A 15,035-nucleotide genomic window follows, 5' to 3' on the forward strand; every position below is an offset into this window, starting at 1 on the left:
CCCACGCCCCCTCCCCGTGTCCCCTCCTTGCCCCCCGCCCCGTGACCCTGGACCTTCCCCATGTCCACCCTGTCCCCGTCCCCTGCTGCCGTCACCAGCAGCTTTCCTGGAAAGGGCTCGGAGGGGAAGGGGCCCCGGTGGCCCCACCAGCCACCCAAAGGACGAAGGATTTTGTCCCCGGTGCCGCCCAGGTGCCCTTTGGCCGCGTGTCCCCAAACAGTGCTGGAGGTGGCCCCCAGCCCGGCCCCACAGTGGGGTGTCCCCAGGCCCCCCCCCCCCACCGGTGCCCCCTCCGGGACCGCAGGGGACGGCCCCCGCCTGCCCCGCGCTGAGTCACACCGTCACGTTGGCGGCCGAGGGTCAGCGATAAGGCGGGCGATGACCTTCGGCCGCGGGTGCTGGCGGTGGCTGGGGTGGGCCAGGGTGTGCAGCCCGCCAGGGTGACCCCGCTGAGCCAGGACCCTGGGGTGGGGTGGCCACCGGGATGTGTGGGCTGGGGCAGAGGGGCTGGTGGGTGCTGGAGTGGGGGTATGGGGGGCCCTGGGGTATGGGGGGGCCCTGGGGCTGCTCCAGGGGTCCCATGATGCTGCAGGGTTACAGCGTGTTGTGGGGCTGCAACGCGCCAGGGGGTCACACGTGCCACAGGACCACGACGTGCCACGGGGCCACTCCATGCCACAGGGCCACCAGCCAAGCCCCCACTGCAGCAACCCCAGCCCCCAGCGACACCCGCAGCCACGATCCCTGGGCTATTGTCACCCACTGCCCGCATCCTGCCGGGGGACACAGGGACAGGACCCCAGGGGTGTGAGGCCACCCCCAGTGAGGACGAGGAGGGGCCGTCCCCCGCAGCGACCCTTACCCCCACTGTGTTTACCGAGGCCACGGCAGGGGCCGGCACGGCCCCCTTGGCCCAGGGGCGGGAGCTGGCCTGGGGGATATAAGCATCCACCGAGGGGGCACCCAGAGCGCCGCACCCCCAGAGTCCTGCCCAGGTGAGTGGCAGCCGGCACCCAGCGCCCGGGCAGGATGGGGCTGTGGGGCAGGGATGGGGCAGGATGGGGATGGAGTGCCGCGGGGTGGGATGGGACAGGAGTGGGGCAGGATGGTGGCAGTGGAGCTGTGGGGCTGGGCTGGGAGCGGGCTGCGGGGCAGGAGGGGGATGGAGGTTCTGTGGGGTGGGATGGGACAGGATGGGGACGCCGGGGCAGTGGTGGGACAGGAAAGGGGGGGTGCGGAGGTGCGCTAGGGCGGGAGGGGACAGGAGGGGACGGCAGAGCCGTGGGGCAGGCCTGGCGCTGCTGACCGGCCCCGCAGCCCCCCAGCCCTGCCAAGATGAAGGTGCTGGTGGCCGCCCTGCTGCTGCTCTGCGCCTGCTGCCTCCAGGCCGCCCTTGTGAGGCGCGGCATCCCGGACGATGAGGCCACCCCGCTGGGCACCGACGACTTCTTCACCCAACACTTCCAGTCCTTCTCCGACTTCGTGACCAAGGACCTGCCCCAGAAGCTGCAGACGGAGAAGCTGCGCAGCCAGGCCGAGTATGGGGGGGACGGGGGGGACCGAGGGTGCCCCTTGGCTGCCCCTCAGGCCCCCCCTTACCGTCCACCTCTCCCCCCAGGGCCTACCTGGACCGGGCCAACAAGCAGCTGGCCCCGCTGGCCCAGGAGCTGCAGAGCAACTTCTACAACTTTTTTTCCTCCCTGGTGGACATGGTCAAGGCCGAGGGGCAGCCCTGAGCCCCCCCATGGCAGCCCCTGCACACCCCCCCGTGACAATAAAGCTCTGAAGCCGCCGCCGTGTCCCTGGTGCTGTGGGGACCGGGGGGGGGGGGGGCGGGCGGGAGGTGAGCGCGGCTGAGACCCGACAAACTCAGTTCTGCCAGCACTAAGGATGGAGGACACCGGGGCGGCGTCGCGCCCTGCCCGTGCCCCTAGTAAAGATGGCGGCACGAATCCGCAAGCCCCACCCTCACTGTCGCGTTACGCCCCTAAACAAGATGGCGTCGCGGGGCGCAGCGCTTCCGCGAGCGTCACTTCCGCCCCGAGCCAACATGGGCCGCTTCCGGCGGCGGGGAGATGGCGGAGGAGGCGGCGCGGCGGGCGGTGGCGGAGCTGCCGCTGCTGCGGACGGCGGCGGGGCCGCGGGATCGGGAGGGCTGGGCGCCGCGGCTGAAGGAGGAGTACCGCGCCCTTATCCAGGTGTGCCGGGGCTGCCACCGCCGGTTCGGGCCCCCCGTTACCCCCGTTACCCCCCCGGTCCCGCTCACCCCCGCTCCCCCCGTCCCCCCCAGTACGTGGAGAACAACAAACGCGCCGATAACGACTGGTTCCGCCTGGAGTCCAACGCCGAGGGCACCCGGTGGGTGAGCGGGGCTGGGGAGGGCCGGGTCTACCCCCGCCCCGGGGCCGCTCCGGTGTCCGGGGGGGGAGCCCGGGATTGAGGGGCGTGGGGGGGCCGGTCCCCCCCGTGTGTTGCAGGTGGTTCGGGAAGTGCTGGTACGTCCACGAGCTGCTCAAGTACGAGTTCGCCATCGAGTTTGACGTGAGCGGGGAGGGGGTGGGCGGGGGGGTGCGGGGCTGGGGGGGCCGCGGGGCTGCTGACCCCCGGCCCCCCCCGCAGATCCCGGTGACCTACCCCTCCACCGCCCCCGAGATCGCCATCCCCGAGCTGGATGGGAAGACGGCCAAGATGTACAGGTGTGGGGGGGGGGCTGTCCTGGGGCTGGGGGTGTCCCTGCGTCTGGGGGGGGGCTGGGGGGGGCTGACGGCTCCCTTTTCCCCCCAGGGGGGGCAAGATCTGCCTCAGCGACCACTTCAAGCCCCTCTGGGCCAGGAACGTTCCCAAATTCGGCTTGGCCCATCTGATGGCGCTGGGGGTGAGTCGGGGGTGTCCACCCGTGGGGGGGCTGTCACCCGTGGGGGGGTCCCCACGCAGCCGCTCACCCTCTGTCCCTGCAGCTGGGTCCCTGGCTGGCCGTGGAGATCCCCGACCTCGTCGCCAAAGGTATCATCCAGCACAAGGAGAAGTGAGCGGGGTGGGGGTGGGGGGTGCTGCCCTCCCACAGGAGGGCCCCCCCCCCCTCCCCCACTGCTGCTCCCGCCACCCCCCTCCCCTCCGCTTCGCTGCTGCTCCCCAATAAACTCTTCAGCCCCCACCTTGCCCCTGCCTGCTGCTCTGGGGGGGTCCCGCCGGGGGGGCGGGGGTGTGCTGGCTTCTGCACGGCCCTCGGGGGTCCGTCTGCCCTGCGCGACCCTACAATAACACTTAATGGGGGGTCGCTGTCCTCTTAAGAAGACCGGGCGCGGCGGCCCCTTTAAGAGCGGAGGGGGACGCCGTTCGGTCTCCATAGAGACGCGGAAGCGTCAGGTGGGGGGGCGTGGCGCCGCGTCGGCGCAGGCGCTGTGAGGCGCGCGAGGCCGCCGGGGGCGGGGCGGCGGGCGGGAGGAACAAAGATGGCGGCGGGTGCTGCGGGAGTTGTTGCCATGGCGGCCCGCGGGAGGTACGGCGGCGGCGGCGGGCGGCGGCCCGGCGGGGGCGGGGGGGCACCGGCGCCAGCGGGGGGGTGCGGGAGGGGGGCGGCAGGTGGCGGAGGGGCGCACCGGGGAGGAGGAGGAGGGGCTCTGCGGGTCCGGGGGGAGGGGCGGGCAGCGAGGCCCGGAGGGGGGGAGCATCGATAGCCCCCGCCCCCCTCCATGGTGTCCCCCGGTACCGGGCAGGGTGTGGGACAGGGCCCCGGGGGAGGCGGGGAGTGGTGCCCGTGGGGGTCACCAGAGCTGGGGACAGTGGCAGCGTGGGGTGGGGGACGGGGACAGGCAGGGCGGGGGTGTCCGGCACAGGGGACCGTGCCTGGGTGGGCCACGGGGAGCGCGCAGGGGTGTAGGGGCCGGGCAGGACGGGGGTCCCTGGAGCCCGGGACGAGCAGGACGGGGGGCTGGAGGCCTCTGCCATCGCCATGCCCGACCCCGCGGGGCCCTTCGCTCCGTCCGGCAGCCGGGGGCTCGGGGCTCGTGCTGTGCCACAGCCCCTGCGGCGGCATCGCGGCCATCGTCCCCTCCCGGCGCCGCACCTGCAGCGGGAATGCCGTCCTTCCTTCCCTGCCTGCCGTGGCCGAGCCGGCGAGTGCCCAGTGGGATCGAGCCCCCCCCAGAGCTGCTCCAGCTGCTCCCTGGGGACAGCCATTGCTGCCGAGCCCTCCCCGGGGTGCGCAGTGCCGGCTGCATCCGTGCAGGGCCTGCACCCCCCGTGCTGGGTGCCACCGCGGATCAGGAGCCGGGGGATGGCTGCCTTGCCTTGCTGCCTGGACCCTCCGTGCGGTGTTTCGGCAGAGCCCGCAGCGGGCGGGTGGGAGGAACCTGCTCCCGGTGGTGCTGAGCATCTCCGTGACTCACCCGCCGGCTCGGGGAGCGCAGCACAGCACTCGCCTCCTGCCGGTGCCACAGCAGCTGGGCAAGGGGGGCTGCGGGGTCTCTCTGGGGCCATGCCGTCCTCCGGTCCTATCCGGTGACCCAAAGTGTCTCTCCTTGTGCCGCAGGGCCCCCGCCAACGGGACGCTCCGGCCGGCCACTCGCCGCGGGGGGCTGTGAGCGGTGCTGGCGGGAGGAGGTGTGGCAAGAGAGGTGGGTGCGCGTCCTGGTGCCCCCGTGCGCCGGCCCGGCACTGCCAGTGTCAGCCCGGTCGCTCTCCCTGCAGGGCTCCCCTCTCAGCCATCCCCACGATGCCCCAAGCCTCGGAGCACCGTGTCAGCCGGACCAGGGACCACGCCGTCGTCACCTCCCAGCCCAAGGCTGCCGCCAAGCTGCCCAGTGGGCACCGGGCCCTGAGCCAGGAGCGCCATGCCGCCGCCCTGGCCTCCGCCGCCACTGCCAACGGGCTCTCCCCGGCCCCTAAGCTTCGCCTCCTGCCGCCTCGGCCCGGCCCGCTGGACGACCGTGGCAAGAAGCTGGAGCTGGACCGGGGTCGGGCTTCAAAACGGGGGGAGGCTCTCCGCAGCTCAGCGTGCCGGCGGGGGCCGGTGAAGGCGGACCATGCGGTGCGGGTGCCTGGCTCTCCACAGGCGGGTGCTGTGCCGGGCAGTGCCTCCTTCTCCCTGCCTGCCGGGGCCTCGCTGGCGGGGCGCGAGGCAGAGCGCCGGCGCAGCAACCTGGCCCGCTCCAAATCTATCAGCATCGGGGACCTGAGCCAGGGTGGCAGCAGCGGCGGCCGCACTGAAGATGTGGCGGCGGTGCTGAGCCGGCTGGTGCTGAGGGACTGTGGCCACCAGCTGAGCGCCAGCTCGCTGGCACTCAGGAGGAGCTCCTCTCTCCGGAGGGTCAACGTCTCCCCGGGGCTGGATGGGAAGCATGCCACCCCACTGCTCTCCGTCCGGCCTGAGGGCTGCCTGAGGACTCGTACTGCCCCCGACACCCCGTATGCCCACAGCCCCGATGTCCCGGCACCCAGCAGCCCCGCCCTGGGCAGAGCCCCGGCACCCGGCAGGACCGAGGAGAAGGCGACAGCTGTAAGAGCCCCAGGACTTGTCCCTGGCTCCTGGTCACGGGGCAGCAGCTTCGTTCCCATCGGGTGATGCCGCCGGGGTGGGATGGGGGTGCTGGTCTCACCTCTCCCTGCTCTGTTCCTCCTGGGGGAACCCCACTGCAAAAGGGTTGAGTCCCCTCGGCTCCGGGGGTGCTGGGGGCTGGCCGGTACCGTGCTGTTTCCACATCCACCTTCTCGCCGTGGAGCAGCCGGGCCCTGTCCTCCACTCGCCCTGGGCCACGTGTGGGGATTAGGTGCCCTGAAATCCCAGGGCTGGGCCTGCGCTGGCCAGGGACGCAGCTTGGATCCCTGCAGCGCGTCCCCCACCGGTGGCACAGGGGGCTGCCCCCAGCCCCGCTGAGCCACCCTGCTCCCTGTGCCGCTCTCCCACACCTCACCGGCACGGTGTGGGGCAGGCAGGTGTGTTTGCCTCCGCTCCCTGTTCTCCGGATGCCCGCTGTCCCAGAGGTGGCTCTCCCACTAATTAATCCCCCCGAGATGAGCCTCCAGCAAGGCCCAGAATAGCCAGGGGAAATCGGATCAGCTAATGAGCTGTGGCTTATAGAGGCGGAAGGGGCCCGGCAACGCCGGTGCCGCAGTCCCATCCTGGCGCCCGGGCGGTGCCGGAGCCATGCCGGGGCTGCAGGGAGCCACGCTGGTGGAGCTGCCACGCAAGCTGCACCGCACCCTGCTCACCAAGCGGGAGCTGCAGGGCCGTGGCGCCGACATCTCCGAGTCGGTGGTACACACTGCCGTCATGGGGCTGCTGCTCGTTAGCGGCGAGGTGAAGCCTCCGCAGCCTGGGGGGGCCGGCCGGCCGTCAGTCCGTCCGTAGGAAGCCGAGGGGTGGCCAGAGGGGTTTGCTGCGTGGGGACGGGGCTCACTCCTGTCCCTTTGTGTCCCCGCAGACCCATCACACGCTGCTGCTGGGCTCAGGCCACGTTGGCCTCAGGAACCTGGGCAACACGGTAAGCACCCTCGTCCCCGTGTCCCCCGAGCCCTCCCATCCCTCTGTCCTGGGGCGTGCAAGGGACCCGTGGGCTTGCAGTGGCCATAACGAACAGTTCCATCCCGGCGGGACTGGTGTGTCCGCAAGGATCCCCCAGCTCCTCGGTGGTCCCCACGGCACAGCTGGGTACAAGGGGGTACACGCCGAGGCCCGGTGGCCCCCCAGGGTGTCACCACGTCGCTGTCCCCACAGTGCTTCATGAACGCTGTGCTGCAGTGCCTGAGCAGCACCAAGCCGCTGCGGGACTACTGCCTGCGCCGGGACTTCCAGCAGGAGCAGCCCTCCGGCCTCCGCACCTCCCAGGAGCTCACCGAAGGTGGGACGGAAACCCCCGCAGCTAATCCCCCCCCCCCAGCTCTTATGTAAACCCCGCCGGTGCTGACACCCGGCATGTTCCCCGTCTCCGCAGCCTTTGCCGATGTCATCGCCGCCCTCTGGCACCCTGACTCCTCCGAAGCCGTCAACCCTGGGCGCTTCAAGGCTGTCTTTCAGAAATACGTCCCCTCCTTCACTGGATATAGGTGAGGCTTTGCCCCCCACATGCACCCCAGGGGACCCCCGGCAGCTCCCCTGCCTCCCAGGGGGCTGGGGCAGCGTTGGGCACGATGGGTCCATCCCGCCGCAGCCAGCAGGACGCGCAGGAATTCCTCAAGTTCTTCATGGACCGGCTGCATGTGGAGATCAACCGCAAGGGCCGCAGGACGCCCAGCATCCTCTCGGACGCTCGGCGGACCCCCGCGCTGGAGGACCCCGAGACGCTGAGGTGAGGGGCGTCCCAGTGCGGGGGAGCCCCAGCTGTGGGGACACAGCCCAACCCATTGTCCTTCCCCGCAGTGACGACGAACGCGCCAACCAGATGTGGAAGCGATACCTGGAGAGGGAGGACAGCAAGATCGTGGGTGCGCGCTGATGGGCAGGGGTGACCCCCCTGGAGCCCCCAAACCCCTTGGGGTGCTCCTCTCTGCCCGGTCTCATGCCCTCCCTCGTCCCCAGACCTCTTCGTGGGGCAGCTGAAGAGTTGCCTGAAGTGCCAGGCGTGCGGCTACCGCTCCACCACCTTTGAGGTCTTCTGCGATCTCTCCCTGCCCATCCCAAAGGTAGGGATAGGGCAGAGCCCCCCCAGCCACCCCCTGTCCCCCCCAGATCCCCCACCTGACCCTCTCCCCCTGCAGAAGAGCTTTGCTGGTGGCAAGGTCTCGCTCCACGACTGCTTCAGCCTCTTCACCAAGGAGGAGGAGCTGGACTCAGAGAACGCCCCGGTAAGAGGCTGGGGCTGGTGGCTCGGCACCCCCCATTCGGCACCTCCGGCCCCCTGTCACCAGTGCCGTGCTGCCAGCAGGTCTGCGACAAGTGCCGGCAGCGGACGCGGAGCACAAAGAAGCTGACCATCCAGCGCTTCCCCCGCATCCTGGTGCTCCGTATCCTTTGGGGACTGGAGGGTGGGGGGCCGGGGGAGAGGACTGGGACCCCTGGAGCTGCTGGCAGTGGGGGTTTGGGGGGGCATCCCCTGGAGCACGGTGCCATCCCTCCAGCCGCTCGGGGCCGTGCTTCCCTTGACGCTGCCCAGACCTGAACCGGTTTTCCACCACCCGCTACTCCATCAAGAAGTGCTCCGTCTTCGTGGACTTCCCCCTGCAGCAGCTCAACCTGCGGGAGTTCGCCAGCGAGAAGGCGGGTGAGACGCGGCGGGGGGAACAGGATGTGGGGGGACGCGGTGGGGGGGGACGGCCGAGCCCCGGGGGCAGCGCTGAGCCCGGCCTCCCGCCGCAGGCAGCCCCGTCTACAGCCTCTACGCCCTCTGCAACCACTCGGGCAGCGTCCACTACGGCCACTACACCGCCTTCTGCCGGGACCCGGCCGGCTGGCGCGTCTACAACGACTCCCGGTAGGTGCCCCCCACCCCCACCGCCCCCCACCAGCTCGCCCGGGCCCCACGCCCCCACCCCTGCCCGGCTGCGGTGGGCGCGGGCTGAGGGTGCCGCCGCAGCGTCTCGCCCATCAGCGAGAACCAGGTGCCGTCCAGCGAGGGCTACGTCCTCTTCTACGAGCTGGAGGAGCCGCACGGCAGGAGGCCCTGAGCCGCCCCGGACCCCCGGCCCCTCCCCGCAGGGCCCAGGCAGCCGCCCCCAGCCCCCTGCGGCAGGGTGGGGACAGAGGGCGGGGGGCCGCAGCCCGCGCTGCCTCGGGCGGGGCTTTTGTGAATAAATTTACTAAAAAAACCCTAAAAACCCCAAGTTTGGAGGTGTGAAGGGGTGGGGCTGGAGCCAAGGGGCGGGGTTATCTACAAGGGGGCGTGGCGTGTGGGCTGCGGGGGCGGGGCTTGTGTCGCTGGGGGCGGGGCTAGTGGCAAGGCGCGAGGCTTGCCGTGGGGTCCGGCGTGGGCTTTGCGTGAGGGGCGGGGCTAGTGCCCGAAGGGGCGGAGCCTGCTGCGAGAGGAGAAGCGCGAGAGCTGCTGCGGGGGCGGGGTATCGGGCGCGGGGGCGGGGCTTGTCAGGCGGGCCGGGACGTAGGTCAGCGGGGGCGGGGGCGCGTTCCGCAGTGCTGACTGGCCCAGCCCGGCCGCCGTAGCGCGCCAGTGGGCGGTCCCCACGCCTGTCCGTCAAGGGACAGCGTGGTGCCATTGGCGCTCCGCCTCGTTAGCCCCGCCCTTTCCCTTATCAGGCGCGGAGAAGGGGCGGGGCCTGCCGAGCCCGGGGGCCGGGAGCGGTGCGGGCGGGGGTGCCGCGGGGGCGGGGGGTGCCGCTGTGCCGCTGTCCCGGCGCTCTGCACGGCCCCGCTGGCCCGCCCGGCCCCGCTCCCTCATGCCGCCGACCGTGGCCGTCGTGGGGGGCGGCATCAGCGGCCTGGCCGCCTGCTACCACCTGGCCCGCGGCCCCCGCCCGCCCAAGGTGAGCGCGGGCCCGTGTCCGCGGGGGCCGGGCTGTCGCCGGTGGCTTGGTCCCGTCCCCGGGGGCCCGGGATCCCCAGCCGCCGTGTCCCCGTGGTGACCGTGCTGTCCCCAGGTGCTGCTGCTGGAGGCCAGCGCCCGCCTGGGGGGGTGGCTGCAGAGCACCCGCACCGCCGACGGGGCCGTGTTCGAGCACGGGCCCAGGGGCATCCGCCCCGGCGGGGTGGTGGGCACCGACACCCTGCGCATGGTACGGGGGGGCCGGGATCGGGGGTCCCTGGGGCTTGGTTCGGGGCGACAGGGGCATCCCAGGGTGCTGGGGTCGGGGAGGGGGGTGTCTCTTGGAAGGGTGCTGGGGGACAGGGGGCCCTGGGTGGGTGCTGGGGTGTTATGGGGGCCCTGGGCTGGTGCAGGGTGCTGGGCCCTGGGGGGTGTCCCTGGGTGGGTGCCGGGGCCCCTGGGGGCACAAGGGCACAGGGGTCCCGGGGAGCAGCGGTCTGGGGGAGCCCTGGGGCTGGGTGCAGGGTGCCAGAGGGTGTCTGGGGGCAGGGTCCTGGGGGACAGGGGTCCCTGGGTGGGTGCCAGGGTCTTATGGGGTCCCTGGGCTGGTCCAGGATGCTGGGGCCGGGGGGTCCCCGGGTGGGGACCGCCAGGGTGCGGCTGAGGCTGCCCCGGGGCAGGTCCTGTGCCCTCTGCCGTGCCCGTCCTGCCCGTGTCCCCGCAGGTCTCCGAGCTCGGCCTGGAGGGTGACGTCCTGCCCGTCCCCGGGGACCACCCGGCCTCCAGGAACCGCTTCCTCTATGTCGGCGGGGCCCTGCACAAGCTGCCCTCGGGCCTGGGGTAGGTGCCCACCCTGGTGCCACCCCGGTGCCACCCGTGGGCCGCCCTCCCTTGAGCTCTCGGTGTCCCCAGGGCCCTGCTGCGGCCGGTGCCCCCCTTCTCGCGGGCGCTGCTCTGGAGCGGGGTGCGGGACTTGCTGGCGCCAGCCGGGACGGAGCCTGACGAGAGCGTGCACGCCTTTGTTCATCGCCGCTTCGGCCGGGAGGTGGGTGCCTGTGCCTGGTGATAACGCCGGGGGCTTATCGGGGCCTGGCAGGGACCGGGCGGGGACCGCCCTCATCCCGCCGTGTCCCCACAGGTGGCCGACATCGCCGTGGACAGCCTCTGCCGGGGGGTGTTCGCCGGGGACTGCCGGGCGCTGAGTGTCCGCTCTTGCTTCCCTGCGCTCTTCGAGGCCGAGCGGCGCCGGCGATCCGTCCTGCTGGGGCTGGCGCTGGGCTCCGGTGAGCGCGGGGCTGGGAGGGATGCCCTTGGGGGGGACGACGCATCTCTGCACCGCCACTACGGCACGAGGGGACACCGGCATTGTCACCCACAGGGAAGGAGCGTGGAGCTGAGTCGGGGCTGAGCCGGCGGGCGCGGGCAGAGCGCTGGAGCCAGTGGTCGCTCCGGGGCGGGATGGAGAGCCTGGCTGAGGCACTGGCAGCCTTCCTGCGCCTGCGTGGTGTCGAGCTGCGCTGCCACGCGCCCCTGCGCCGCCTGCACCGTCACCCTGACGGCCGATGGCAGGTAGGGCCCTGGTGTGTGTGGGGGTGCCAGGATGCCCGGGTCCCCTTCCCAGTGCCCCCCCCCACCGCTCTCCTTCCCCCCAGCTCACCCTGGCAGATGGCACCGTCATGGCTGACCACCTGGTCAGTGCCCTCCCAGCCACAGGTAGGGCTGGGGGTGCCAGAACGTCTGGGTTCCCCGGGGAGGGGACAGCAGGGAGGATAGCGTTGTGTCCCCCCCCCCGACATCCCCTCTCCCCCCAGCCCTGGCTGAGGTGCTGCCGGCCGAGGCAGAGCCGCTGGCACAGGAGCTGCGGCGCATCCCCGCCGTGTCTGTGGCCGTGGTGAACCTGCAGTACGAGGGCGTCACGTTACCTGTCACGGTGAGAGCAGCACCCATGGATGTCCCCCAGCACCCAAGAGTGTTCCCAGCACCCACGGGTGACCCCCATCCCACTCCCGCCGCTGCTCCTGCCCAGGGCTTTGGGCACTTGGTGCCCTCCTCTGAGGACGCGTCCCTCCTGGGCATCGTCTACGACTCAGTGGCCTTCCCCCAGCACGACGGCACGGGAGCTGCCTCAGTGCGGCTGACGGTGAGTGGCTGGGGATGGGGACAGGCTGTGACAGAGATGATCCGGGGGGGGGGGCTCACAGTGCTGTCGGTGCCGTATAGGTGATGCTGGGAGGCGCCTGGTTCGGGCAGAGCTTCGGGGACCCGGCGGCGGCATCACCATCGCTGCTGCTACAGCGGGCGCAGGCGGCCGTGCGGGAGCAGCTGGGCCTGGAGCCAGCCCCGACACGCTCCATCGTCAGGGTGCACCAGGTGGGTGATGGCACTGCGGGGTGGGGGGCTCGGGGGGCATCCCACGGGACTCACTGGCTGCTCCCCCCCCTCCCAGGCCTGCATCCCCCAGTACACATTGGGCCACTGGCAGCGCACAGGTAAGGGGGGGCCGGGGTGTAGGGGTCCCCTGGCCCCCGCGGAGGCACCCACCGCCCGTCCCCATCCCTGCAGAGCGCATCGGCCGCTTCCTGGCAGAGCAGCAGCTGCCCCTCAGCCTCGTCGGGGCCTCCTACGCCGGCGTCTCCGTCAATGACTGCATCGCCAGTGCCAAAGCGGCCGTTGAGCGGCTAATGGGGCAGCCGCGCTGAGCCCTGGCGTCTCCGTGTCCCTTCCCAGCACCAGGCAGCCCTGCGGCAGTAGGACAAAGTGTTTTTTTTATTGAAAAACCCTTATAAAGGTGCAGGGAGCAGCTCATAAATAGAATAAATAAATGCGTGCCGGCAGCGCAGCCTGCAACCGTCTTTGGGCACCCGCAGCCCCCGGGAAGATGGGGCCAGGCAAGCCCCTGGCTCACCCCGACTCTGCCTGCACCCCTCTCCAGGGGTGCCCCCCAGTACCAGGCACCGGCCCGATGGCCAGCAGCTCCCTGGCAGTTGCCCCTGGGGCTCGTCGCTCCCCCCAGTCTCTCCAGCGAGGCCGCAGCACAACCTGCCCAGCTGTGGCCCCCCCCACCCCGCACACCACAGGGGTCCTTCCCAGTGCCGGGTTGCAGTGAGCAGAGTCCACGTGGGGGCTGCGGTGGCCAGTGGCTAGCGGGCACCTTGCAGCAGGCTCTGGTTGTCCCTGCGGGCGAGCAGGGTCCCCTCCTCCTGTGCCACAGCCACATTGACGCTGCTCCCAGGCTGGGCATCACCCTCCCTGGCAGCCTCGGGGCTGCGCTGGGTGATCCCCGGTGCTGTGGGGGAGCCAGCGCCACCCTGGGTGCCGTTACCGGCCAGCGGCTGCTGCGCGGCGGCTGTGGGCAGCCGGGGGAACAGGGACAGCCCCTGCTCCCCCCAGCCCGCGGCATCCCGGGGCAGCTTGCGCAGCATCTCCTCCCGGAAGAGGCTGGTACTGCTGCGGTACCTCTGGCCCTCATGGCCCGGCACCGGCCCCCTGCGGCCCCGGCCGGCGCGGGGGTCCGTCCCGATGTCCACTGTGAGGTTGGTGTAGAGCGGGTGGAGGTGCTTGGCCAGCAGCGTGTAGGTGAGCGAGTTCATCCCGTCCTGTGTCCACATCCGCTGCGTGCGGATCAGCAGGTCAAACCTGGGAAGGACAAAGGAGGGGGAGTGTTACCGCCGAGCCCCTTGCCGGCCCACCCGTGCCCCCCAACAGCCCCACCGACCTGTGGGGGTTCTCCTCGTTGCCTTTGTCGCTCTTGTGCTTCACCATCTTGTAGTGGCCGATGGAGATGGGCGGACGGGCAATCTTCATGCCGGCCAGGCGCACCCTACGGACGAGTCCCCGCGTCAGCTGAGGGTTCCAGGGCGCAGGGATGCCATCTGCATCCCCCCCCCCCCCCCCGCCCCGGTGCAGCGGCAATGGCCCCCACACGCTCGTCCTGCGCGACGATGCCATCCCAGGGCCCGGCAAGCGGCCGGTGCCTCCCAGTGGGACACGAACGCAGGTGATGGTGAGACTGGCAGGTCCCCCCAGCATCCTACCTGGTGGCAATGTCATCGTCCTCGCCGCCCCAGCCCCAGTACTCGTTGGGGAAACCATTGATCTTCATGTACTGGTCAGGGGTGAGGGCCGAGACACCTCCAAAGTACTGGGGGTACGGCAGGCTGCGAGAGGGGGAAGACACTGAGCCAGGGCCGGGACCGGTCCCCTCGCTGCCAGCTCGCTCCCCGCTATGGTTGCTCACCTGTATCCGAATTTATTCATGGCGATGGAGACATGTTTGGGGTTCCAGGGGTCGCAGATGTAGAGGTTGTGGTCGTTCTCGGGGATGAGGTCGACGTCATGGAGGAAGAGACAGTCCCACTCCTCATCTTTCAGCGCCTCCTTCACCCCCACGTTCAGCAGCTTGGCCCGGTTGAAGGTGGAGTTTCCTGCCTGGGGAGAGGGGGCTCCAGCAGCGGCCCTCCACGAGCCCAGCAAAGCCCCCGGTGCCCGCCGGACTCACCTGGTGCACGACGTAGATGCCATACTGGAGCTGCTGGCGCTGCAGGAAGGGGTGCAGGTAGTAGAGGAGGTGGCCCAGGTGGGTCTCGCGGTTGCGGTGGGGGATGATGACGGCCGTACGGGACCGGGGCTCACAGGTGGAGGGTTGGTACCGGCCGCCCTCCCGCACCGCCGGGTTCTTCGCCCGGATCTGCTCCAGCGTGGGCACCCGGCTGAAGCTCACCGTCAGCGGGCCGACTGCGCGGGGGGGAGGCAGGGGGCTGGCGTGGGGCGGCGGGGACCGGGGCCGCCCCCCCCCTCCTGCCCAGAACCGTTTACCGGGAGCCTCCCCGGACCGGCCCTGCCCGCCCAGCCGGTCAGTCCGGGCCGGCAGCCGCTCTCCCTGTTGCGCCAGGGGCAGAGCCGGGCGCGGCGGCACAAGGTCAGGAAACCCCCGCGGGGGCGGGGGCGGCCCCGCACTCACCGAGGAAAGGCGACCGCTCGGGGCAGAAGGGCAGGGGCTGCGCGGGGTCGGGGCGGGCGGGCTGGCGGGGCAGCAGCCGGCTGAGGTTGGCGTAGACGTCGTGGGTGCGCGAGTAGTCGAAGACGGGCCCGGCGGCGCGGCCGAAGAGGGAGGTGAGGTTACGGAACCCCCCCAGGGAGAAGTAGGCGACGAAGGCGAACTGGCAGCCGACCAGCAGGGCCAGCGTGCAGGGCCGCTCCAGCAGCCGCCGCAGCATGGCGGGGCCCGGCCCGGATCGCCGGGGGGCCCGGATCACCGGCGGCGGCTGGGGGCGTCGAGGCGGCCGGGCCGCATCGCGGGGCGCTGCGGGGGAGGAGAGGGGTGAGACCCGCGGAGGGGGGCGCGGGGGAAGCCCCGGTCCCGGCCCATCCCCACCCCCCGGTACCTGCCGGCGGTGGAACGCCTCAGCCCCGCCCGGCCGCCGCCATCTTGGAATGGAGGGGAGAGCGCGGGGCGGGGCGCGGTGACGTGGCAGGTGTTAAAGGGGCCGTTCGGGAGCCCGTCAACGCTCCCCCGGGGGCGGGATCAGGGCGGGGACAGGGCCCCGCTCGGGCAGGATCAGGGCGGGGCGGTTCCACCCAGGCCCCTGGGGCACGCTGGGCCCCGGTGTCCCGGCTGGGGGTGGC

General features: G+C 71.7%; 4 protein-coding genes across 10 annotated transcripts; 3 read left to right on the forward strand and 1 right to left on the reverse strand.

Annotated features, from left to right (window-relative positions):
- Positions 1–863: 863 nt before the first annotated feature.
- Positions 864–1,792, forward strand: APOA2 (apolipoprotein A2). 2 transcript variants are annotated; one of them, XM_075737248.1, is made up of 3 exons: positions 864–995; positions 1,318–1,538; positions 1,619–1,792. In XM_075737248.1, exons 2-3 carry the CDS (start codon positions 1,336–1,338, stop codon positions 1,734–1,736), a joined length of 321 nt encoding a protein of 106 aa, XP_075593363.1. In that variant the 5' UTR covers positions 864–995; positions 1,318–1,335; the 3' UTR covers positions 1,737–1,792. The 2 variants fall into 2 exon arrangements, with proteins under 2 accessions (XP_075593363.1, XP_075593365.1); XM_075737250.1 differs by having other exon boundaries at positions 874–995; positions 1,326–1,538.
- A 246-nt stretch (positions 1,793–2,038) lies between these two features.
- Positions 2,039–3,154, forward strand: UFC1 (ubiquitin-fold modifier conjugating enzyme 1). The gene is made up of 6 exons (XM_075737247.1): positions 2,039–2,198; positions 2,291–2,358; positions 2,478–2,541; positions 2,620–2,696; positions 2,785–2,875; positions 2,958–3,154. Exons 1-6 carry the CDS (start codon positions 2,076–2,078, stop codon positions 3,027–3,029), a joined length of 495 nt encoding a protein of 164 aa, XP_075593362.1. The 5' UTR covers positions 2,039–2,075; the 3' UTR covers positions 3,030–3,154.
- Positions 3,155–3,406: 252 nt separating this feature from the next.
- Positions 3,407–12,244, forward strand: LOC142598562 (ubiquitin carboxyl-terminal hydrolase 21-like). Of its 5 annotated transcripts, none has more exons than XM_075737464.1 (25): positions 3,407–3,499; positions 4,532–4,616; positions 4,670–5,497; positions 6,423–6,482; positions 6,716–6,839; positions 6,933–7,044; positions 7,149–7,286; positions 7,358–7,422; positions 7,517–7,620; positions 7,696–7,782; positions 7,860–7,941; positions 8,091–8,198; positions 8,298–8,408; positions 9,185–9,411; positions 9,526–9,660; positions 10,135–10,250; positions 10,323–10,455; positions 10,549–10,693; positions 10,789–10,979; positions 11,063–11,123; positions 11,222–11,340; positions 11,437–11,550; positions 11,631–11,780; positions 11,857–11,899; positions 11,973–12,244. In XM_075737464.1, the coding sequence occupies exons 3-25, from the start codon at positions 4,715–4,717 to the stop codon at positions 12,107–12,109; spliced, it is 3,345 nt and encodes a 1,114-aa protein (XP_075593579.1). In that variant the 5' UTR covers positions 3,407–3,499; positions 4,532–4,616; positions 4,670–4,714; the 3' UTR covers positions 12,110–12,244. The 5 variants fall into 5 exon arrangements, with proteins under 5 accessions (XP_075593579.1, XP_075593577.1, XP_075593575.1 ...); XM_075737462.1 differs by having other exon boundaries at positions 3,413–3,499; positions 4,690–5,497; XM_075737460.1 differs by lacking the exon at positions 4,532–4,616 and having other exon boundaries at positions 3,425–3,499; positions 4,690–5,497.
- Positions 12,159–14,869, reverse strand: B4GALT3 (beta-1,4-galactosyltransferase 3). 2 transcript variants are annotated; one of them, XM_075737469.1, is made up of 7 exons: positions 14,795–14,869; positions 14,371–14,712; positions 13,909–14,144; positions 13,648–13,838; positions 13,445–13,567; positions 13,126–13,230; positions 12,159–13,046 (listed from the first exon to the last, which is right to left on the reverse strand). In XM_075737469.1, the coding sequence occupies exons 2-7, from the start codon at positions 14,624–14,626 to the stop codon at positions 12,551–12,553; spliced, it is 1,407 nt and encodes a 468-aa protein (XP_075593584.1). In that variant the 5' UTR covers positions 14,627–14,712; positions 14,795–14,869; the 3' UTR covers positions 12,159–12,550. The 2 variants fall into 2 exon arrangements, with proteins under 2 accessions (XP_075593584.1, XP_075593583.1); XM_075737468.1 differs by lacking the exon at positions 14,795–14,869 and having other exon boundaries at positions 14,371–14,742.
- Positions 14,870–15,035: the final 166 nt, after the last annotated feature.

Source organism: Balearica regulorum, chromosome 28 (genome assembly GCF_011004875.1).
Source record: "Balearica regulorum gibbericeps isolate bBalReg1 chromosome 28, bBalReg1.pri, whole genome shotgun sequence".
NCBI lineage: Eukaryota > Metazoa > Chordata > Aves > Gruiformes > Gruidae > Balearica > Balearica regulorum.